The sequence below is a fragment of the Dunckerocampus dactyliophorus genome, chromosome 8 (genome assembly GCF_027744805.1).
Source record: "Dunckerocampus dactyliophorus isolate RoL2022-P2 chromosome 8, RoL_Ddac_1.1, whole genome shotgun sequence".
NCBI lineage: Eukaryota > Metazoa > Chordata > Actinopteri > Syngnathiformes > Syngnathidae > Dunckerocampus > Dunckerocampus dactyliophorus.
Window position 1 is genome coordinate 15,829,765 of NC_072826.1, and position 24,216 is coordinate 15,853,980.

A 24,216-nucleotide genomic window follows, 5' to 3' on the forward strand; every position below is an offset into this window, starting at 1 on the left:
GTGGCAGAACGGTAACAGAGGCAGGACAACAGAAAGCACGGACAGCTTCTTCGCCCCGTTGTGTTGAAATCACTTGTCGCTGCCCAATAAGTATGTTATACATAACACCATAGCACCAGAGGCTGCAGCAAAACTTTCAAGGAACCATGTCTCAAAAGTCACACAATAAAGTCAGGACATCGCACAAGACTTGAGTGTTCCCCACTAGACCACTTCAGCGAACATCGAAAGATTAGCTATGTGTGCATTTTGCTTTTTCATTAGCTTTTTGAGGCTTGGGCTTTTTGTGTGACACATATTCTTATGTTATTCTAAGCTGTGTATGTTTATGCAAAAAGTGTCTCACTTCTTTTTACACTTTTATGACTGTTATAACTTAAAACATTGCCTGTGCAGTTCAGAAACCTGGCGACAGGTAGATTCCTATGAAGCAGAGACATTAATGGTTAGTTTTACACCTGTGTGATGGTTGATTAACGCAACCGCTTTCAATTAGAGCGGTTAACTTACTTTTATACAAGCATTAAGATTGTTAAAATATCATTTTAAACATGACCTGCAAAGTGTTCTTAATTTTCCCACACAGCATTAATAAAATTATCTATTTTATGATGGCAACAGGTTGACCCTGGAACAGATTATTTTCATTTTCACTGTTTCTGTTTTGAAGTACGGTGATTGATCATGCGGCATCCCTAAATAGACTGTTGGACCTTTGGAGTTTCACCGTATAAAAAACTCAGACAGAATTCAGTAGAACGCAATCCTAATTTGGATCATCAAATTTTGCAAAATGATGCATAGATTTACATAAATACAAATAAATTAAATTTTAAAAAAATTGGAGTTTCCAAAAGTGAAAGAAGCCACCCTGCATCTACATCAAAATGTTTAATTGTTTCTTCCACACCTCTAAAAAGATTTTTGAAACCATTGAAGTCGTTTTGTTTTTTTTTTACCGAATCCTGCTCCCTAGAAAACAAACAAAAGGGTGACAGCATAATTAAACAGCGCACTTGGAACACCGTTGACGGACCGACACAATAACAGGTTCTTCTGCTCACTGCCACCAACCTGACAGACTGCATTCTACTGCTGAGTCAAGCCTGTGATTTCACCAATTGAGCTCTTCTTCCAAAAAAATAGAAAAGAAAAACTTTGCATCCTAGTGAAGCATTTGTCTCAAACATTTGACAACACAAAAGCAACAAGTAAGTCCAATCAATGGTGGAACTCCGGTCTGTCATTACATAATGATATCATAATGGAGGACACTCAGTAGAGCTACTATGACTTGTTACTGTGGTGCTTTTTGTGCCCTTGACTCTTAACTGTTGACCTTTTTTACAGCTTGGAAACACGCATGTAGCTTTTTGCCCTTAGAAAAACATTTAAACGTCTATTTTGGAGTCCTATAATTACCATATATTTAGTATGCACCTCAAAAGCTTTAAATGTAGCTGTAAAATTATTTATATCATAATCATACATATTACATATATTTATTCATGTTACATTATATATATTATCAATATGGCGTGATATTATTTATATTATTATAGTTACAGTATATAGTTGGTTTGACAGGTAGTGTATATAGATAAGTTAAGTTATAGATAGTAGCGTATTTGTTGATATTAAAATAATTTTAAGCCAGGCAAGCCAGATAAGGGCTGGCTTGCGATTACCCTTGACCGGTTATTTTGGCATCATATAATTAGAAGTATCGGGTAAATTAGTGCATATTAGAGTAGAAATTGATACCCCCTACTGTAGCCTAATTAATGATGTGCATAGTGTAGATAGGTAGGTACAGTAAATGGATGACTAGGTTGTCCTATGCCAGGGGTGTCCAAAGTGCAGCGGATGGGTGACCACCTGCATATTGTAGAAATTAAATTAAAACCCAGCAAAAAATGGGAAAAAAGAGCAAAAAGACACAATGTAAAGAGAAAAATCTGAAATGTTGATACTAATAACTAATAATAACACAAAACCTAGTCTTTAAAAATATATGATGTGGGTTTTTTTTTTTTGTCTTTTTGCACTCATATATATATATATATATATATATATATATATATATATATATATATATATATATATATATACATACATACATACATACATACATATAAATAAATACCAAAGTGGCCCCACAGCATCCTTTGATTTTTCAGTATGCGGCCCTCAGTGGAAACAGTTTGGACAACCCTAGTCTATGTAGTATAGGTTATAGCAGATTTTTTTAATATCAAAATAAGCCTGTTTTCTATGTTGCTTTAAATCTGCTAACAAGCCATATTGCAAGTTGCAAACATATCCAAGTCCTATAATTAGCAATACAGTATAGGGTGCAGTAGTGTTGATTAGAGATACTGTAGATCGGTAGTAGGTTGGCCAAAAAGTAGTAGCAGATGTGTTGATATTAAAATCAGCCTATTTTCTAACTTTTGAAGCGTTACTCCACGTTGAAACATTGAAATATTGCTTTAAATCTGACAGATTGGAATTGAAACATGTCAAAGTGTCTAGTAAAGCAGAGTGTGTCTTACCTTAACAAAATGCTGAGGTCCAAACAAGACTCTAAGTCGAGTATATTTGCTCCAAATGGTTGTTGGTGTGCTGGTGGAGAAATGCTGCACAAACACACAAAAAGCACACATGTCGATCCAACAGTTGGCCGTCAAAAGAGCCATCTTTTAGTTGTATAATCTGCGTTCTAATGTCGCTTATCCAACACTTAAGATACATCCCAGCTCTCCGGCATAGTCCAACACAATGTCTACCAACGTGAGACACTTTCTGTCCCTCCCAACGCGGCCGCGGAGAAAAATGTCAAAAATGACAATGATCCCAAAACTTCACGGAGAGCAGCGAGCATGGAGGCGAGAAAAAGAAAGCTCTCCAGTAAAACACCAGAAAAGGAACATTAGGTAACTTACCTTTTTGTAAATTCCCAGTCGAGGCGCTTGCTGTGCGCTTAGCAACTTGCTCAATTTTGGCCTCTTTTGTAGCTAATTCCACCGTTTTGTTTAGCCTAATATTTAGTCAGCGGTTTGACAGTATACGTGGAATGCTAAGTATGACTTTGGTATGAAATCAACGCACTACACTGGAAGACGAGGGGGAGGGAGGAAAAGACGTCCGCCTAGGAGACCATTGGTGAGCGTCAATCAACAGGCGGTGGGCGGGGACTTGTGCACAGACCACGCCTCCGGAGTATTGAAACTGACTACGGGAAGGCGATACTGAAAAGTTTTGGTTTCGATTCGATACCAAGTAAATCTAGTACCAGTATTGTCGATACTTTTTACTTTAAATTTTCCCTCGAATTATTTTGTGTTTTTTGCTTTTAATTTGTTGCTCATGATTACAATCAGATTAAAACACTGGACAAAGATTTTAGGCAAAAAATGTATCAATAAAATGTCTGATCACTTTAAGAAGAAGAAAAAGAAGCTTTTATTGCTTTTATCGTTATTCCACACAAGATACAGTTTGTGTGTTATAAATATTTATATATTATATTTATACATTCTGTATATTGGTAGCTATATAGCAATGTATAAATACAACAATACTGTATAAGACAACCTAACAACACCAAGAAAATAATCATAATAAACCGTTATTCCCTTTTATTGTATGTACCTACATACAAATGCAAAATCATGTTAATAGTGGGAAGTAACTCATTCAAATCATTTACCTTTTGTGTCCAAGATCGTATTCTTAGTTTATAAATAACCTAACAATATATACATTCTAACAATATCATCAATGTAACAATATGAAGAACACAAAAACAGAGATATCTATGAAAATAAATAAAAGGAATTTCAGAGAGCAAATCGAATCAATCAGTCTTCCAAATGAAAAAAATCTTCCAATCACATAGTATTATAGTATTTATCCGATACTGACACGATCCTTGGTATCGATTCACTCTATATATGTATCGATCCACTCACCCCTGACTGGAGAGCAGCACTCAGTTTACATGGCTTGTTTGAAAGAAAGCACCGTACTGTCATTTAACTCAGTACAAAATACTTCTAGGGTGTACTTAAATACACTTTAATGTATCTATGCTTGACTTAAGTTGAAATAATGATGCTTACTTTGGTGTCCAGGATGTACGACAAGCATCTCATTTTACAGACTCATTTTTGCAGCATCTGAATGCAGAATCAGGGGTCTCCGTCGATGTTGTCCACTCATTCATTTTCCAAATCTATTCAGTTCTTTTGCAGTTAAATACTGTTTCTTTGCTGACATTATACTCAAGTCCAAGTTAAAGTACAGATCTAAACATCTACACAAGTACAAGAAGAAAAAAGTATTAGCAGTTCATTTAAAATGTACTCCAGTGTACTGCAAACAAGTCCAGATGTACTTTAATGATGCAACATTTTTATGATTTAAAGTGCAAAAATAAAATGGACCATCTTCCTGTTTCCTGGTGCATTTTTCCATCAATGTTTTTCAACTCAAGCGAGGTAGCAAGGTACATACTTAAGTAAAAATACAGGTACAGGATTTTAAAGTGACTTTAAAAAGTACAACTACACAAAAAAACTACTCAATTACACTTAGGTTTCAAGTCTGGGTTGTTTCAATATTTTTATCAAAATGACTTTATAGAAAATGGATTAATGGATGGACCTACAATAATTATTATACAATTATTCACGTGCCACATGAGTAAAAATGAAAATGGAAAAAAGGCCATATGTACAGTAATCATATCAAGTTATATTGTATATTTTGTAGTATGTTAAAAAAATTAATATATTTTATATAGACCAGACCAGATCAAAATCTTAAGACCAGTTGAAAAATTGCTAGAATTTGCATTTTGCACATTTGGATCTTAATGAGGTTTTAAGTAGAGCTACAATATGCAAAAGCAAGAAGGGGGAGTGAGACAAAGAACGTTTGGAACTTGTAATTTAAACAAAAAAAAACCCAAACTGAAATAGGTTGCTTATCGCCTGATCAAAAGTTTAAGACCACAGGCTATAAAAGCCAAAATCTGCTCAAAATTGTCATTTTCTGTCAGGCATTCACACTGTCATGCCCTCCTGATGGCTAAAGCTAAGAAGCTTTCTCTTTTTCAACGTGGTCGGATTGTCGAGCTGCATAAGCAAGGCCTCTCGCAGCGTGCCATTGCTGCTGAGGTTGGGAGCAGTCAGACAGTCAAGTGGTATACCCAAAAAAATCACACCTGCGCTGAGCCGGAGGATCCGATTTGCAGTCCATCAAAACACAGGGTGGTCTTCGACCCTAATTAAGGCCCTTACTGGTGCCGACTGCAGTGCAATAACCTTCAGACGGCATCTGCGGGAAAAGGGTTTAAAAAACAAAAAACAAATTCAAAGACCTCGTCTCCTTCAACACCACAAAACTGCCCGTTTAGACTTTGCCCTGAGAGCATCAAAAAGTTTTATTCTCTGATGAGAAAAAAATTTACCTTGACGGTCCAGATGGCTTCCAACTTTACTGGCATGACAAGGAGATCCCACCTAAGATGTTTTCTAGGGGGGTCCATCATGATCTGGGGTGCTTTTTCATTCAGTGGAACACTGGAGCATCAGGTGGTGCAGGGTCGTCAAACGACTACATGTACGTGTATACATACACATATATGCGTATGTATGTAAATATGAGTTTGGATGTAGTAGTAATATTAAAAGAGGATATTAATGAAAAAAACAATAATAATAAAAATGATATAATAATACATAATGATAAATGTTATTTACCTTCGAAGAGGAGTGGTCGAGCATACGTCATTGTGGTGGAGGAGGAGTTATTGAAAAAGGACAAACCGTCGTCATCGTTAGACTCTTCTAAAAGAGGTAGTGTTCCGTGGGTGGTGTAGAATTAAGCAGGCCTATTAACTCTTCATAAACTTTAATCACACACTCTGTCCGGGTTGTATCATACAACTACAACTTAGCCTTCCTCTCTCCTCTTTCTCTTCTTCCTCTACCTGTTGGTCCCATTAGCAGTGTCACAGTGCCCTCTACTGGTGAAGCATGTAGCAGTATAAATACTGATGGAGTTACTACAAGGCAAAATACATGAAAATATAGACCAGTCAGCTTGCGTTCGTATCTCCGAATGTTTGCTAGTCGGATGTTCGTAAGTTAGGGACCTAGTATATATATATATATATATATATATATATATATATATATATATATATATATATATATATATATATATATATATATATATATATATACATATATATGTTGTTTTTTTGCCAAAAATACTGGTTTGGTAGTAATATATGGCATAGAGTGTGAAGAAGATGTTGCCGTTAGCCAGCATAAAGTGACACAGATATTTACTTACTTCTCCATATATACAGTATATTAAGGTGACTTTTATTTCATGCCAAATAGATTCATTTGTACTGTAGACCAACATGAAAGTAGAAGCCAAAGATCAGCCATAAACATAATTAGAGCTAGTAATAACTGTAAAAATGCAGATTATTTGGAAATACAAGGTGCATAAATGTTGGGTGTGTTTGAAGTGGAACTTCTTTCTCACAGTTTTTATAAAAGGTGAAAAGCAAAGATCCTGAACATGTTTCCCCCACCCTGCAACAGCTTCTTCTTTTGGTCAACATCATGATTGCAATGACTTCTGAAATTATGTCTGTGATAAATAAGTAAGGGGGCCCGATAAACTTGACTGCTGTGTGGGCTGGACGTCACAGGAGAGGAAGAGCTCACCTTTGCGCGTCCGTCTTGAAAGGCTGCCAACTTTAATGCTTTATTTCAAGTTTGGACAACTGCCTGAGCAGGTTGAGGCAGAATCCTCACCTCACACGTACTCTTGGAGCTGTCGCCTCAAACTGGTTTTTCATTTTGGAGCCAGCGCTCGGGCGACTCAAACCTGTCTAATTAGCTGCAAGCCGCCGGCGAAAAAGCAGAAGATAGATACTGTTTAAAAGGTCCTAAAAAATGTAAGACGTCAACAAAACCTGTGGGGCATGAACTGAATAAAGACTGGGGTGGTTTGTAAGTGTTTTTTTTACAGTAGTGGTGTAGTAGTATTAACAATAATCATAATAAACCTAATAAAAATTGTCCACGGCAGGGTTTCAAACCACGGTTTCCCTGTGTTTAGCGCAAGCGTCATTATCACTGGACCATGCTAGCGCTTAGTCTCATAAACTTGGAACTCAGCCAAATGTAACGAGCGTAAGTGGAACAGCTCTGTGAGAAACGGTTCAGACAACTACAAACATCATCCAGAGCAGTTCAGAATAAATATGCATCTAATAACATGACAAAAATGTACAGCCTTTCAAATAAAATACATCTACTCACAAGAGATGTTAATTTTTCATCTTTAGTCTGCCACTGTGGGCGCAACATGGCTTGTGGGCCAGTTTTGATCAACCCATCAGAGGATGGAAAAAAGCTGATGTCCCTGTGGGCCAGCTTGCTGGCCTCGAGAGGCAATATGAAATCTGATTGGTTAAAACAACAGCCCTCCATCCATCCATTTTCTATGCCGCTTGTCCTCACGAGGGTCACGGGGCCCTGGGCAGATTTCATTGATATGACAACACATAGAAGCTGAAATCTGATTGTACTAAAAAAATTAACATACACTAATGGAAGCAGTGAAGCCAAGAAACACGCTATTAAATGAAGATAATAGACTATTGGGAATAAATTAATACAATTTCATGCAACAAATACTGCAATTTAAGATGTAAATTTAGGCCAGTGCTTCTGATAGTGTTTAGGCCAGCAGAGAAGCCTTGCTGGCCCGACGACACACCATTAGATGAAACACATGCATGCATTAATTTGACATGCTTTGTTAAATAACATTGTTGCAAGAGGCCTAGAAATGGAAAAAAATATATATTGTTAAAAATGTTAGAAATCAAAAACTGTGCAAAATCTAATGTAGGTAAAAGAAACACATCAGCAAGAAACTTAATAATAAACATTCTTTACAGGTTCACAACTGAAGTTGTAATGCAAATGAACTGTATGCTGTTTAATAATACCTGATAGCTGGAAATGAAAGCAAAAGTTATAACAAATGTGTTTTTAATATAGCAGCACTTTTTTTGTGAGGGAATCCATGTGCTTCACTGGGTGCAAATCCATATACAAAAAATCCAAATAAAGTTTTTCAACACATCAAAAGGTCTATGTAGATCATTATTATGAAGCAATACAGCCAGAGCCCCATTGCCCCTAGAACCGCGTACTTTGGGCATGACAGATAAATTAGCCTGGCGCAAATCAAACATTACCTTCATTTGACTGCAATGAAATACATCGCAACACCATTGTAACGATGATAATGACCTTTTCCATGACATGCGGGTTAACAGTAAATATTTCCGCTGATTAGTGAGAAATAAAACAGTGAGTGTCCAGCGCAGATCAGATGACAATGTGAAGCCATCTTTGTTTGACACACTCCTGGCAGGGAACAACACACCCAAGAGAGTAGCACCTCCACAGCAGCAGCAGGTATTATCACATTCTCTGTGCTGTTGTTTATCAGCGGCAAATCCAAAGGCTTGGGTTGGTCTGACAGGTGTGTGTGTGGGTGTGTCTTGCATGCAGTCGTCAGCAGCAACATATGGGCCTCCTACGTTACTCGCAGGCAAGTTTACCATCAAAGCTAGAGAGCGCGATGGCAAAGGCCTGCACAGCGCACATCGGGTACTTGAAATCCAGTGTGAAAATGTCGTCGGCAATTCGGCCAAACTGCATTACAATGTAGTCCACTGAAAAGGAAGAAGAGATTAAATGTTATATAAATATATGGAGGTAGATGTATAGATAGGTTAATAGACGCATATATAAGTGAGAATGCAATTAATAAAGATTCGTAAGTACAGGTTGGGAAGGCAGTATGTACATGCTTAGGTCTATAGTTAGATTTTCATGTAACAATAAAAGCAGAGAGGTTTATAGATTGGCAGATATACTGTATACTGTAGGTTTGTACGTAAATATACAGGCAGGAAGGTACATAGAGTATACAGTATTGTTTAGTAAGTATGTCAATATGTATGTGTGTAGGGTTGTACATAAATACAGTAGATAGATTGGTAAAATGATATAGGGAAGTATGTAAATACCCTATATAGGTAGGTGAGTATGTAGATTGATAAGTAGGTACAGGTCGGCATATCAATATGTACGTATGTATATAGGCAGGAAGGTATACTATATAAATGGGTTAGTAGGTACGTCAATATGTTTGCAAGTAGGTCTGCACATCATAGTTCACATACAGTATCTAGATTAGTCGATATAGGTAAACACTTTAGGTGCATAAGTAGGTATTGGTACATGTACAAATAGATATATAGTATAGTATAATAAATATATAGGTGGTGCCCATTCCATCCGTTTGGGTTGCTCTGGATCTGTGTATACAGTATTTGAGGCCAAATGGTGGTTTTGGAGTGGCCTTTTAATGCGGCCAACCTAAGGCATACCTGTGTATTAATCATGCCTGCTAATCAGTATCTTGATATGCAACACCTGCAAGGTGGATGACTTATGAATGCAAACTATCACAGATTTAGCCAGATTTGTGAACAATATTTGAGAGATAGACCTTTTGTTTATACAGAAAAAGTTTAACAGGTCATTTTCAACTCATGAAAAAGTGTTGTGTTTATATTTTGTGGAGGCTAGGTAGAGGTATAGGTTGGTAGTATGGTAGAGAGATGGTAAATTGATTGCTATTAATGGTGGGTACTGTATATGTATAGGTAGATGTTTACAGGAAGGTGGGTTGACAGACTCACAATCTTTACTATGGACAATCTGGAAGTTCTTAATGGAGGCCTGGGTGACCCTGCCGTTGAAGTTGAGCACATGTGACGACGTTTCTTCGTTCCACACAGGCGTCTTATTGTGAAGCTCAATCAGATTTTCCATCCTTCTATTCTCGTGTCTTATTAACAAGCCGTCATAATCCTGGAAAGATTTGATCAATTACACACAGGAAACCAATAGCTAAGCTTAGCAGGACTGGCATTAGTCCGTGAAACGTACATTTCTTGGCCGGAGGGGAACTCTGTCGTTGTTCTTGTCCATACCGGGAATGATGACCGTCATCCTTCTGGGCCCCTTCATGCCCAACACATTTGTTTGCTGATACAAGACGGTGGAGATGTTATTTCATTCTGTGGTTGAGGAGGATTTGTAATGACTTACATAGATGATGCCTGCTAACTCCTGCCGAGCATTCGACATGTCTGGAAGGGCTCTTTCGGGGTTTAGAGCGTTGTCAAACACCGTGAACTTAGTGCCCATTAAATTTGACCTGCATAACACAAAAAGGTGATTGTTGAATCACTATCATCAAGATTAATTTGGGTTTTGGTTAATGAATGAATGAATACAACACTACCTCAGCTTTCCTACAAAATTCTCTCCACCTCTTGATAAGTCTGTGGCATCAATGGAAATGAGATAATTTGATGTAGCGCTTTTCTTTCTTTTCCTGCCAGCCAACAGAAATGTCTGGGAAGAACATAAAGACAAGTACCGTCAATGCTCCAACTGATGTCTCTATTCATTTAACTGCATGGTCTACAACTAACCACCAACTCTAATTAGCACCAGGTCAAAAAACATTGGCATTAGAGCTGCAACGATTCATTGATTAAATTGATTAATACTAGCGCTGTCACAAGATCTTGTGAGATTAAAATATTTCTCATTTAGAGAAAAGCTGTCTCACGAGAAGAGGGCAGACAGAAGCCAATCAGACCGTGAACTATGGCATCACTACTGTGAATGATAATACAGTAATCTGAAAGTGGTAGGATTGGAACCACACATTAATTGCTTTACGCACACTATAAATCTTGTAATCCAAGCTACCTTAGTGTTCCCAGCGTCACTAGCTTATGATGTGTGGCTGTTTTTTACATCTGAGTTGAATAGCTGCCGCCGTGTTAATATCCAAGCAGAAGCTGTAGTAATTCTACATTTGATCAAAGTTACTTAAGTCAGATCAAAACACGATCGCTGCATAAAACGTCTATTAAAACATGTGATAGTAGCGTCTATTACACTAATTTCTAGTAAGGCACTCTAAGCATCATGGGAACTGCAGTTCTTTTAGCGTAAACATACTAATCTACTGCAGTCTGTTTTACACGTGTCTTTCCATAACTACAGGTCAACATAAATGATTAGTAGTAGCAGCTACAACTGCCGTAATTATTTTAACTTTTATAGTTTTTTGTTTTTGTTTCAATTCATGGAAAAAAAGTTAGACAGGTAAAAGCATCATGCTTCGGTCATGTATGCAAAGGTATAAAACATTTCAAAATGTACCTGCATTGTTTTGCAAGTGTAATGAATAAAAATTGATAAAATCCGGACGGTACAGAGTGACCGTAACTTAAAATACGCAGAAATTGTTTTCTGGGAACAGCGTGCAGTGCAGAGTGCCGATGGGGAAAGGTTGCTCGAATGAAAACAGCAAAAAAGCGGGAAAGGGGGCCTAAAGGGCAGTGGTTCTTAACTGGTTTGGCTGCAGGACACACAATCACCCCAAGTACCAAAAGTAACACATGCTCTTCTCCAGCAGATATCTGCATCTGTGTGTCGGACATACAGCACATTAAGTGTCCACTCTATGTCCTTCCCCTCCCGCTCAAGCTTGACAAAGTCACTCATGAATATGGCATGCACCTCGTGGCGCCGTAGCAAGCGAATGGCACAGACAAGAACACAATATAGTACTGTATTATGATTTTTAAAAAATATATTATTATTTTTTGCGCATGCAAAGATCCGCGACCCACTGAAAACTGCTCTGCGGGTCACTTTTGGGTCACGACCCACCAGTTGAGAATCAGTGGCCTAAAGGAAACAACAGAAGCTGTCAAAAGTCCGGGATCATTTCCAACTCAAAAAGACAGACAACATAGTGCAATGTTTGCACTGTCAAACTGAGCTGGCATTCCAAACTAGTACTACACCGACGCTGCAGCACATTACCAGAAAGCACCCTGCGTATTTACAGAGGAAACAACCAGAAACAAGGCAAAAGTAGTCAAATCTAAACATATTTTAAACAAAATCGGTGGTAAAATTTTGTAAGCTACCTATTTATTTATTACTTGATTTTAGTCGACACTAAGGTGATGATGTGCATTCATAAGAAAAAGGAATAAAGGTTTGGCAAGTAGAAAAATCTTTTTCCTTAACTAGTTTCCCTAAAATCCGCATTGAGGCTATAAAGCAGTGGTCCTCACATCCGGCCGATCAAAGCTTTTTATCTGGCCCGCCAAATATCACCAAAATAATGTAGACCATTCAGTCTAACCACAGAGCAGTTTGCGCCTGACCACTAATACAAGATTGGTTCTGTTGCTCCGACTTTGCCCCAGGGTCACCCACACAGGGGTGCTTCACTGACCAAGATGCTGATGTATGAGCCATATCCGGTCCGCCATTGATCGTGGGTTAAATGCAAATTGCAGATTGCGGAATGCAGATATTTTGCTGTACATTGTATGTGTGGTAAATAAAATAAAATACTGTATGTCATTAATTATAATGACTTTTTTTACATTTGGGAAACAAAAGCTCTTTCACAAGTTCTTGTCTTCCTTCCTCTTTGCGGTTTAGGTAAATAAACACGGACGTAATAATTTGAAAATTTACACTACTCGTCCTACTGATTCACTTAATTTGAACAATTTGTCAGTTCCGTGAGGAGCTATTCATGCCTTATTTGATAGACACTGTTCATTAATGGCTGGTTCACTAAGGATCCAACAGTGAATCACTGACCTTCTTCTCGTTGTCTAGATGAAGGTAATAAAGAGGATAGAGGCTTTTATCCATCCCCCGCTGGTCCCGAGTCACTCTGCATTTGACAGTCACGCCTTGAGGCGCCGGCTCCATCACAAAAACCTCCAAGTTGTCAAACTCAATCTCCGGTGAGGGCGATCTTGCCTGCTCAAAAAGGATTTGTTATTGTTGGATACAGACCTCCTGAAGAAGTGTCCTTTAGTGTCTAGTTGATACCTTCTTCTTCTTCCCTTTACCCTTTTTCTTTTTGGATTTCTCTTCTTTTTCCGATTCAGAATCCTCGCTCTCGTCTGCCTTTCCTGAGGTAAACAACACTTGTGTCAGTGATTTAAGTGAGGAGCAATATGTGGTAGGAATAATAAATTTGCCTTTCTTCTTTGTCTTCTTGTCCTTGTCTTTGTCCCCTGACGTTTGAAACAGAGACGACGTGGAGCTGGCGGCCGATTTTTTCTTTGATTTGGTGGACTTTGTCTCTTCTTCACTGTCATTGCTGTCAGACTTGGTGGCTGCTTTATTGGGATACAATTATAAAAACTAATTAGGATCATTTATTTGACAAGCTTATGTTATTTCAACTATTGCAGCATCAAGACGATTCCAGCTGTATTTTAATCACCTTTCTTTTTGCTTTTTGATTCCTTATCACCATTTATCTGGAACATTGAGGCTGGTTCTTTCTTCTTATCTTTATCTTTGGACTTGGTCTTCTTTTCTTTTCCATCATCTTTGTCCTCTGAGGAAAATTATGTAAAAAAAACGCATGTTTTAACTGTAACCAGCTGATAAAGACTTTAAGCCAAACAGCATTCAGAGTTTCTTCCAGTTCTTGTCTTTTTTCTGACTCATAGCACTTAAGAACACGAGAGAGCTTTTTCAGCTGAACATCTGTCAAACAGGTAATGTCAGGTCAGCTAGAGAGCTAGAAAGAGCTGATGAAGCACTCTGTCCAGGTCTAATATGACTTGCAGATATTTGCTGGGGCGAGCAGATGTTCACCATGATGACACGTTTTACATTATTAGACCTTGAAGGTGTTGACAGAAGAATGCAGATAAGTGTAGTTCTAAGTGTGGTACCGAGCAGCTTTAGCTAACAACAACAACAACAAATCGAGTTAGCAGGAGTTCTCAAAGGCAATGCAAATACCCAAATGGTAACTTTTTCGATTATACAGTGGAACTCGTTTATGTAAATGCCCCTCGGACTCACTGACTGATGTCAATATAAGCAGTTGTTGACAGAACCTAAATCAAAACCGTTGTTTGCACGTAGGCCTGTCACGATAATCAATAAATCGCACTATAAATAAAAACAAACTCGCTAATTTTGCCGTCCGGTTTGTTTTCCTCCTCTCTCTCTAGCAAACACGATGGATGACAAAAGGGTTCACTCTGTGCCTCTTCCTCAACACCTGGGCGCGTTGGTTCTATAGTGGAATGAACAGAGCGAGTGAACCCTCCTGTCAGTCATTCAGTCTCTTTGTCCCAGTGGGTGGAGTCGGGGCTGCTAGCAAGTGCTGCAGCCTGCAAGTGAGCAAACGCAAATATGAATGAAGGCACAAAAGCAATGGTTTCTACGGCGAGAATGTGAGAATATTTCGGTTTTAAACAGCAATAAGAAGGTGAGCCCATTAACACAGACAAGCCGATATGTCTCATTTGTTGGAAAGTAGTGACTAGGAAGAAGGGGAATACGACTTGAATAGAACTTGCATGCGCACCTCAAACACAACTATCCTGTCCAGTTTTCACAACTAGGAAAAAAAATGCCAATTTAGAGTCGCCAATTCACCTAACATGTATGTTTTCGGAATGTGGGAGGAAACCGGAGTGTCTTGTTTGTTTGTTTAATGTATTTTATTTTAAAGCTCTTGACATTCCAATTGCAATGTTAAATACTCTTGAGAAATTAAAGTTTATTGCTTGTGATACGGTGTACTCTCATTATTATGCCATATATTATCATTATATCAATGAAAAAATGGCATTGACAATAATGTTGTCAATACCGGCAATAATTTGTAGGACAATTATCATCCAGCAAAATGTGTTATCGTGATAGGCCTACTTGCACCTTTACTATCAGGAGAGACGCAAGGAAAAAGGACAATAATTAAGGATTTTTAACAATTTTTTAACCTACGGCAGTTTATTGACATCGTTTTCCTCCGTATGTGCATATTTTTATTTATTCTTCAGTTTTCATGATATTTGACACTCTTATTTAATAGAGCTGCTGTGGTAATTTTGTTCTGTCTTGGCAACAATAAGAATAAAGCTTTCATAGTAAATCTTTCTCCCAGTGGCTAACCATGTAAAAAAAATTTATTAAATGGGTGCATTTTGTTAGTTGCTGTGTTAGAATCCAGCTTTTATTTTGAAGTTTATTTTGCACTGAACAGGAAGTCACGATGTAACTAGACAAGAGTTATGTTGGTGTTGTCGTTTCACGCTGCTCAGCGGTAATGATGAAGTTAACAATACTACAACACGTCGACAAAAGCGGTCGACCCTGTACGTCAATGTTGACTTATGCGGACACTTTTCAGTAATAAGAACACGGTGTACCTGGACTTGTGGTGGTCGACATAGACGAATTGTTTACATAAGTGGGATTTTCCCTTGGCTTCCCCTCTGAGAATATAAAACACTTTGGGTCTCCTCTGCGCCATGAAAAAATGATTTTTGTAGAGCATATCTTGTGGCGTTTTCTGCTCATCCCCAGGCTCTGTTTACTCTCTCTAGGTATAAATTACTACTGTAAAAAGCATGTCATTTAGTTTTTAAACGTTAGCTTAAGTGTAAGACAAATAAGCTCTGCTTCTTTCTACCCCGTTTCAGACAGGTTGCAAACGTGATGCACTTCAATGTAACTATTAATTAAGCATGTTTGAATTTACAATGAGTGTTCTATTTAAATAGTGCAAATTGTATACTTGCATGATGTTTACAAATGTTAAAATGGTATTTCAAATTTGCTTGTGCGCTTGAACAGATTACTTCTTTTACTCCTTGAGTGTAAATTAATTTCAAAATCTGAACACCATCGTCCCTACTTGGACTTTATTTGACCTTAGAGGTTCCATTGTATATGTATGTAGGCTGTCTTCGCGGTTGTTTTCATTTTTTTCTGTAAATATTCCAAAGAATTACACAGACTGCCATCAGCAATGTCCCGTGAAAGTATTCTAAATCCATTTTCCATAGTTCATTTCCCAAAGGCCATGTAATTGCAGAATTGGTGGTGGTGGTTCCCTCAATCAGCGGTACACGATAACATCATGTAATCCTCCTAACAAAGTATTTTCCTCACTGTTGGCTTACCTTTAGATTTAGATTTCTTCTCTTTGGCAGAACTAGCGGTTGGTGAGCTGTCCTTGGTCGTCTTTCTCTTGGTTTTCGTTTTAGGAGTGTCCTCGTCCTCGTCGTCATCATCGTCCGTGACGGAACCTGCAGGTTGAGAGCAGACAAATTCAAAAACATTTTTTACATTTTTTGAAGCAATTGCTGCTTCACCTTTCTTTTTTTTGGGAGCACTTTTAACTTTTTTTTTTGTCTCCTTTTCCTTCTCTTTTTCCGGTTCTTCTTTATTTTTCTCTGGTTTCTTTTTCTTCACCTTTTTGCCATCTGAAACAACATTTAGACCACACTTATGCACTTTTGTCATTCACTTTTGGACAAAATAGAAGAAATTTATCCAATTTCTACTTTGCAAGGCCAGGCTCTCCTCTGACGCCTCTTCGCTCTTTTTGCTTTTAATTTTTTTTATCTTGGCCTCGGTCCCGTTCAGCTTAGTCTCGGTTGTGCTGTTAGCCTCCTCTTTCTTCTTTTTTGGCTTCTTTTATGGATTTTCTGAAATGTATTTTCAAAAATTCAAAAATTAGAAAGTAACAATAACAGAAAATTTAAAAAAACACAAACACATGAAGAAAGAGTAATAATAGTAATAGTGGAAAAGTAGCATCTAAAACAACAAATCTGTATTAGCAACAATAACTCACCATTAAAAATCCGATCGGTGATGCAAGGGGTAAAAAACAAACACAAGAGTTAAGACCTACATTGTCAACTCTTCTGATTTTGGTTACCGTAAATGTTTCAATTAACGCCTCTATTGCTGGGCTTAAAAATTAAAATTGGCTATTGTATTTTTTTTCATGTTAATATTAACAGTGGTTAACTTATTTTTACACTCTGGTATGACAAGTATGATTACAAAATGACAAGAAGCTTTTGTACATTTTTTTAGGTTTTCATATAAATAATATTCCCTTGGACATTTCTGTGTGGAGTTTGCATGTTCTCCCTGTGCGTGTGTGGATTTTCTCCGGGTACTCCGGTTTCCTCCCACATTCCAAAAACATGCATGTTAGGTTAATTGGCAACTCTAAATTGTCCATAGGTATGAATGTGAGTGTGAATGGTTCTGTTGCAGGACAATTATCCAAAACACACCAGCAAGTCCACCTCTGAATGGCTGAAGAAACACAAAAAGACTTTGGAGTGGCCTCGTCAAAGTCCTGACCTGAATCCTTTTGTGATGCTGTGGCATGAACTTAAAAAGGTGGTTCATGGTGGAAAACCCTCCAATGTGGCTGAATTACAACAATTCTGCAAAGATGAGTGAGCCAAAATTCCTCCAGAGAGACTCACTGCAAGTTATCGCAAATGCTTCATTGCAGCTGTTGCTGCTAAGGGTGGCCCAACCAGTTATTAGTTTTAGGGGGCAATCACTTTTTCACACAGGGCCATTGAGGTTTGGATTTGTTTCTCCCTTAATGATAAAAAGTGCCACTTAAAAACTGCATTTTGTGTTTAGTTGTGTTGTCATTAACTAACAATTCCATTCGTTTGATGATCTGAAACACTTAAGTGTGACAAACATGCAAAAAAAAAAGATATCAGGAAGGGGGCAAACACTTTTTCACACCACTGTATGTGTGTAACTATACAGCAATGTTAAGTGGCAATGTCTTTCTATGCAGATGCTCAAATGCATCACAGTCACATGTGACTGACACAGTTCACATCACACACACTAGACACAAGACAGGAAGTCATATACTTTCTCCACAAGCGAGGAAAGTGTAAACAACATCAGGAAAAATATTTAAAAGTCAGTATTGGCCGAAATGTCCAAGAGGAGTCGTACCCATCCGTGACAAAAACAAATGTTATTCGAGTGAAAAGATGGCTGACAGGGAAGGAGGTCAGTGTGCAGCTCGCTGAGACAGTCAGTGTAATCCTATTACTTTACATACATCCTGCATGGACGCGCAGCAGGCTTACATGCGTCCACCAATCCACCAGTCACTGTTACGACAACAGATCAGACGGGCTGTGATGACATGTTTTTAATTTTTACTGCATTTAACTGTATTTGTTTTGGACAGTACTCATAATATACAGTGTTTCTGCACCAGTAAAAATCATTGTCATGAATAAACTAATCTATGTTTAGACGTCTGTTTACACGCCTTGTTATTTCTTCATATTACTGTTTTTGTTTACTTTTTCCTGCAACTTTTTTTTAATGATAATAATCAATAAAACATACTCATGATATATTAGCGTAACAAGTTATTCAGCTGCACAACACCATACAGATACAGTACCTGGGAGGCTGAGTCAGCTAAATTAACATAATGAGCCAGAGAGTCAAGCAAGCAAGTTAACAGTAAGCATGTACACCAAGTTCCTGATTTCATTCCACATCACTGTTGTTGTCACAAGCCTCTCACAGCACTCCTTGGTTCATGTCTGTCACTATGAATTCAAAAAACATGTTAAATTGTGTATATATATTTTGATATATAGTCACACCTGACGAGAAGTTGCAGGACCAGCCAAACTATGAAAAAAAGTGTGACTTACAGTACAGAAAATACGGTAGGCGGAAAAGTCATTCAAAGTTATTCAATATTTGCTACAGAATTGTGTCCATCATTTTAAGAGGCCTATATGCTTCAATAGCTCAAAGATAACACAAGTAACTAAAAAGCAGCCATTAATTTGGATTTAGACTGATTCTCTAGTTCAAGGGTCACCAACGTGGTGCCCGTGGGGTAGCTCAGGTAGCCCCCCACGACCACATGAGGTGCCCGCAAGCCTGCTTTTCATTCAGGTTTTCAGTTAATAATGAAAGAACAGTAGAAAGAAATGCATTCTGAAATACAAAATGTGAGTTGTGGACACCAGCATTTTGTTAATGTTCTGGTAAAACAAGCATATTCGCTTTGTTTGGGTTTAAAATAAGCTCTGAAAATAAATGTTACAAAAATGAGTAGCTCTTGGCCATTTTCATTTTGTAAAAGTAGCTCTCACAAGGAAACACGTTGGTGACCCCTGCTCTAGTTCTATAACCATTAAAGTCTATTAAAATATCACAGATTTGATCTCATATTAGACTGTATATAATTTACTGTCTTTGCCAACTTCCCACACTGGATTTTGCAGAATAACCTCATTACTGTATTATAAATATATATATTTATATATATAAATATCGGCGCAATAGTTGTCATTCATATCTTTGTTTTATGTCTAATTAAGCAAAGCATTTCACGTCACAGGCGAAAAGTCGAGGAAATTAAAAAATTTTAAGTGTGCAGTCCTCTGCAAGCAGGGTAGATGGTTCTAATATCCACATAGTCTGACTTGACATTGCTTGTGAGAACTAATGACTAATGACTTTTCAATTATCAAACCCTCTCCTACTCCTACCTTTTCTGCAGACATTGTGCGGCCTCTTGAGTTTGGCTTGTTTGTAGAGGTTAGAAAATACAGAAGAAAATAACAAAACAAGGCTCCCAAGATAATGAAAGAGTGAGAAAGCCCTGTATTCAGTGCGCCTCCATCAGCAGAAAGTTGTTAATAGGATTTATGTGTAAAGCCATCTGCTCTGTGGAAACACGTCAACGGGTAAGACCGAGCAGGCCCGGGGGGAGGAGGGAGATGACTGAGGGGAGGCTGTTTGTTTAGCACATGTCGACTGTCCCGACTGTCTTTTTGGACATTTGTGATTCTTGTCAAACCTGACACGTACCAGAGCTGTACCAGGTCTATACTGCCTCTCATGGCAGAGGAAGGAATAGCAAAATGGTCTCTATAATATATACTTATTTATCTGTACTGTACAGACTGAACTTGAAACTGAAACCAGGAAAATGCAACACCCCCCCCCCCCCCCCCCCCCCACACACACACACACACACACACACACACACACACCATTTTAATGGGACATTTACCTGAGTGGGCAGCTGCAGGGATGAGGCACAATTTTCTTCCTCCAGATCACTGTTGTTTGGATGATTAGAAACAGATTGTTCCTTAATATTACCGTTGTTAATGTCAAAAATGTATCAACGTGTTCTTTTGCAACATTTGACAACAATGCCAAAAAGGTTTGTAAATAATCACAAACCGAACCGATGCAACCTTTGATCGTAGTTGCCTGTGTACCACCCCTCTATAAGGTTTTGTGGAATCTAGATTTTTCATTTACAAAACCCTAATAATTGAATGTGTCCTACTATTTAGTGTTTTACTAAGTCAGCATGACTGCTGTGAAAAAGACAATTATTAGTGAAAAAGACAATGGTAGTATTAGTTATTAGCATAGATAAAAATCATTAAACTACGACCAATACGACCAATAACAAAAACCAACAAAATAACAAATGTGCCAAAGCGGTTTCTAGACTCGTAGCTGCTGAATGACCGGGTCACCCCCCCCCCCCCGCTGAAAGTAGGTTAGCATGACAGCAACAGGAAAAGATTTCCCTTTGACGCTTATTGGTTTAGCACCACTTGGCCAGCTTTGTTGGAAAGTGGCCGGTGCCAGGCAGGAAATACAATTTAAAATAAAAACAACACTCTACTCGTAGGACTAAAGCAAGACATGAAAATGATATGCATATGGTAAATGTCAACATCATGTCATATCATATATTGTTACAAATATTAATGTTGACATACCTGTCGTGTGTCCAGGCCTCTCTTGTAGTGCGATAATGGACTGGCATGGTGGAAACGTAAAAAGACTATATACCCACATAAACCGACACTGACACAACCCAAAATTATCCCAATCGAGCCAAATGGATGCTAGTATAAATTAAATACACAGCACAGCTTCATAGTGTGACCGCTAGTGAATGCCTACAAGCGTGCTTCACCCAGAAGGGTCACATGACCTGACCTCTAAGGGGATTTTTTTTTTTTAAAGCACCCCCCTCTAACCCCTCCAACCCCATCGAATGCACACACCTAACATCCTGACCCTTGGGATTAAACTAATCAGCTGCTCACCATCTGCAAGCACTAGCAGGCTTTTTCACCAAGTGAATTATGGCGGAATGTGGAGCATATGTAGACAGCAGGTGGAGCCATTGAGATACTATATTTTTACAGTGCTACACTCTCAGGCCTAGAGTCTGAGACATAGTGTCAAACTCTGGCCTGGGCCGCTCTGCAATTTCATCCATGCATGTTAGGTTAATTGGTGACTCTAAATTGGCCATAGGTATGAATGTGAGTGTGAATGGTTGTTTGTCTATATGTGCCCTGCGATTGGCTGGCGACCAGTCCAGGGTGTACCCCGCCTCTCGCCCGAAGTCAGCTGGGACAGGCAAGTGAACCTAGTGAGGATAAGTGGCATAGAAGATGGATGGATGGAATTCAGCGGTATAAACTACTCCTCTGGCAGTTAAATTTTTACAGCAGAACCAACATTATATATAGCACAAAATTCACAACCATTCTTAAAAAGGTTCCCGGAATCAGGCCAAAAGTCAAAATAATTGAACTGTACTTGACTAAAAACACCTTAACTAAAGCACTTTAACTATTACACCCTGTCTGTACAAAACAGCACCTGGGAAATGTGTAATCTGCCCGTTCCACAGCTTCAAACTCTTCCTGGTTACATATCTCACGGATTGTTATGTTTTTGTGTTGCTGTAAAATACTATAGCTAGCGATGTCCGATAATATCAGCCACCGATAATTATCTGCCTGATATTGGCATGAAAATGTGACATCAGTTTTCCCTACAGTGAAAGCCGATATAAAGCTTTTAGCGCCAACGTTGCAAAATCACAATATTGTTGAATCATGTAGTTAATAGTGTGGTGCTCACAAGTCTGTGAGGAAAAGGTAACTCTTTATGTAGCAAGCAGAGTAACAACAGAGCTCGCAAGGACCTCATTCCCAACCTGGAGGGAGCAATCCACCCTTTTCTGTTTGAGAACCATGGCCTTGGATTTGGATGTGATGAGTCCCATCAAAGATGCTTCACACTCAAACCGCCCCAGTAAACGCTGATCGTCACAACCTAATGAGGCCATCAGGACCACATTGTCTGCAAATAGCAGAGACAAGATCCTAAGGCCCCCGAACTGGACTCCCTCGACGCCTTGGCTGCACCTAGAAATTATGTCCATGAAAATTATGAACAGAATCGGTGACAAAGGGCAGGCTTGGCGGAAGCCAACATTCACCGGAAACAGGCTCAACTTACTGCTGGCTCCGGTCGTACAAGGGCCGAATGGCGCGCCACCAATCCTGCACTCCCGGAGCATCCCCCACAGGACTCCGCGAGGGACACGGTCGAATGCCTTTTCCAAGTCCACAAAGCACATGTAGACCAGTTGGGCACTCTCCCATGTACCCTCCAGTACCCCCGCAAGGCTGTAGAGCTGGTCCAGTGTTCCGTGACCGGAACGAAAACCGCATTGCACCTCCTGTAGCCGAGGTTCGACTAACGGTCGTACCCTTCTCTCCAGCACCCTGGAATAGACTTTGCCAGGGAGGCTGAGGAGTGTGATCCCCCATAGTTGGAACGCACCCTCTGGTCACCCTTCTTCTTCTGCCAATCCAGAGGTACTGTTCCCGACTCCCACGGAATGTTGAAGAGACGTGTCAGCCAAGATAGTCTCTCAACACCCAGAGCCTTGAGGAATTCAGGGCAAAACTCGTCCACCCCCTGAACTTTGCCACTGGGGAGCATTTTGACTATTCCAGATACCTCAGCCACGGTGATGGAACTGTCCGCGTTCGTGTCCTCTGACTCTGACTCTGCTTCCTCTACGGAAGATATGTCAGTTGGATTGAGAAGGGCCTCAAAGTATTCCTTCCACCGTCCAACTATATCCTCAGTCGAGGTCAGCAGGCCCTCGTCCCCACTGTAAACAATGTAGACCGGGCACTGCTTCCCCTGTCTGAGGCGTCGAACGGTTTGCCCGAACCTCTTCAAGGCAGAATATATATAAATATATATAGATAGCGATTTTGACTTCACTGAATTTGAAAATGTGAATGTGAAATACTAATCATTAATATTTACAAAAGTATTTAAAAGTTTACCGGTTTGATTTTTATATATTTATGTTTTATAGAAAGAGGTAGATAATTTTGACTTGTAACTTGCATGCTGAAATATGTACTTATATTTGTTTTAATAAATATAATACATGTAGATATGTTCTATATTTAATAGTAGAAGGTAGATCTTTGGGACCTGGTCATTTTAAAAGTAGCTTGCAGGCTGAAAAAGTGTGAGCACCCCTGCTCTACATGACTGGAGCGCTCTGCTGTTTTTAAGGACCTACAACAAAAACACTTTTTGATAGTGACAGTGGCATTCTGTTATTAAGGACATACTGCAAAAAACACTAGTCGATGAACATGACAGGAGAGCTCTAATGTTTGCTCTAATGCTGCAAAAACGCTCCCCAACTTTTGACCTTGTGGGCCAATCTGATGTTTTTCGTGGGCCATCAGTTGAATTGACCATTGCCACTCTTTAGTTACTGTACAAGTAGAAACAATGTAATTTCCAAATCGGATCACTAGATGATGCTGTTTCCCAACAGCCAACCTTTAATCAAGAAGCAAAAACAATGTAAGAGGCACACAGAGGTACTGCAATTTAATTTTCTCATATATTTTTTAAACAAAAACATTTAAGTAATTGTTTTGTTTTCAGCAATATTTCTTTTATAAATGTGGCTGTTTAGCAGAAATGAGTGAACAAATAGGCGCTAAAGAAAGAAAAAGGATGTTTTGTCTTTATGTTGGCAGCTCACTGCTAAAAAAAGAGTCTAATCAAATGTCTTTGCTGGCATTTCTACAAAAACTTGACAGCAGCATGGCAGCTGGCAGGCGACCAACGGAAGGCCATTGACCTCAGGTGCTGCAAGTGGCCCGCCAAGCCACTGCAAACTCAAAAGGGACAGAAACCACAGTGAGATTCCTATCAATTGTGTTTCGCTATAATGAAAGCCATAAGCAGAAGTAGACGAGAGAACACACACTTTAATCAAAGTTATGAAGAAACATGTGCAAATGGTGGAGAATTTGGTTAC

The 24,216-nt window shown here is 38.9% G+C and overlaps 2 protein-coding genes across 13 annotated transcripts in view; both read right to left on the reverse strand.

Annotated features, from left to right (window-relative positions):
• Positions 1–3,144, reverse strand: part of tead3b (TEA domain family member 3 b) — a 44,298-nt gene extending 41,154 nt beyond the window's left edge. For 5 of the 9 annotated variants that reach the window (XM_054784889.1, XM_054784888.1, XM_054784886.1 and 2 more), the window contains exons 1-2: positions 2,946–3,143; positions 2,556–2,639 (exon numbers count right to left, since the gene is read on the reverse strand). The gene's annotated coding sequence lies outside the window, so the exon portion shown is untranslated. Of the gene's footprint in view, positions 1–2,555; positions 2,640–2,945 lie in introns of all 9 variants that reach the window. The other 4 variants (XM_054784883.1, XM_054784881.1, XM_054784890.1 and 1 more) reach the window with 2 other exon arrangements.
• A 3,260-nt stretch (positions 3,145–6,404) lies between these two features.
• On the reverse strand, positions 6,405–19,777 carry LOC129186961 (tubby-related protein 1-like). Of its 4 annotated transcripts, none has more exons than XM_054785758.1 (13): positions 19,571–19,773; positions 16,556–16,685; positions 16,364–16,474; positions 16,172–16,297; positions 13,465–13,581; positions 13,217–13,354; positions 13,065–13,147; positions 12,828–12,992; positions 10,426–10,538; positions 10,230–10,338; positions 10,068–10,166; positions 9,818–9,989; positions 6,407–8,782 (listed from the first exon to the last, which is right to left on the reverse strand). In XM_054785758.1, exons 1-13 carry the CDS (start codon positions 19,583–19,585, stop codon positions 8,649–8,651), a joined length of 1,512 nt encoding a protein of 503 aa, XP_054641733.1. In that variant the 5' UTR covers positions 19,586–19,773; the 3' UTR covers positions 6,407–8,648. The 4 variants fall into 4 exon arrangements, with proteins under 4 accessions (XP_054641731.1, XP_054641730.1, XP_054641733.1 ...); XM_054785757.1 differs by having other exon boundaries at positions 6,410–8,782; positions 13,217–13,357; positions 19,571–19,770; XM_054785756.1 differs by having other exon boundaries at positions 6,405–8,782; positions 13,065–13,357; positions 16,556–16,682; positions 19,571–19,777.
• Between the last annotated feature and the right edge of the window lie 4,439 nt (positions 19,778–24,216).

Coding starts and splice junctions, on each gene's coding strand:
- LOC129186961 (XM_054785755.1), bottom strand. Junction 16,475..16,555: donor GGAGAGCCTGGCCTTGCAAA/GTAGAAATTGGA, acceptor ATGTTGTTTCAG/ATGGCAAAAAGGTGAAGAAA. Junction 9,990..10,067: donor TTCCCCTCCGGCCAAGAAAT/GTACGTTTCACG, acceptor AAATCTTTCCAG/GATTATGACGGCTTGTTAAT.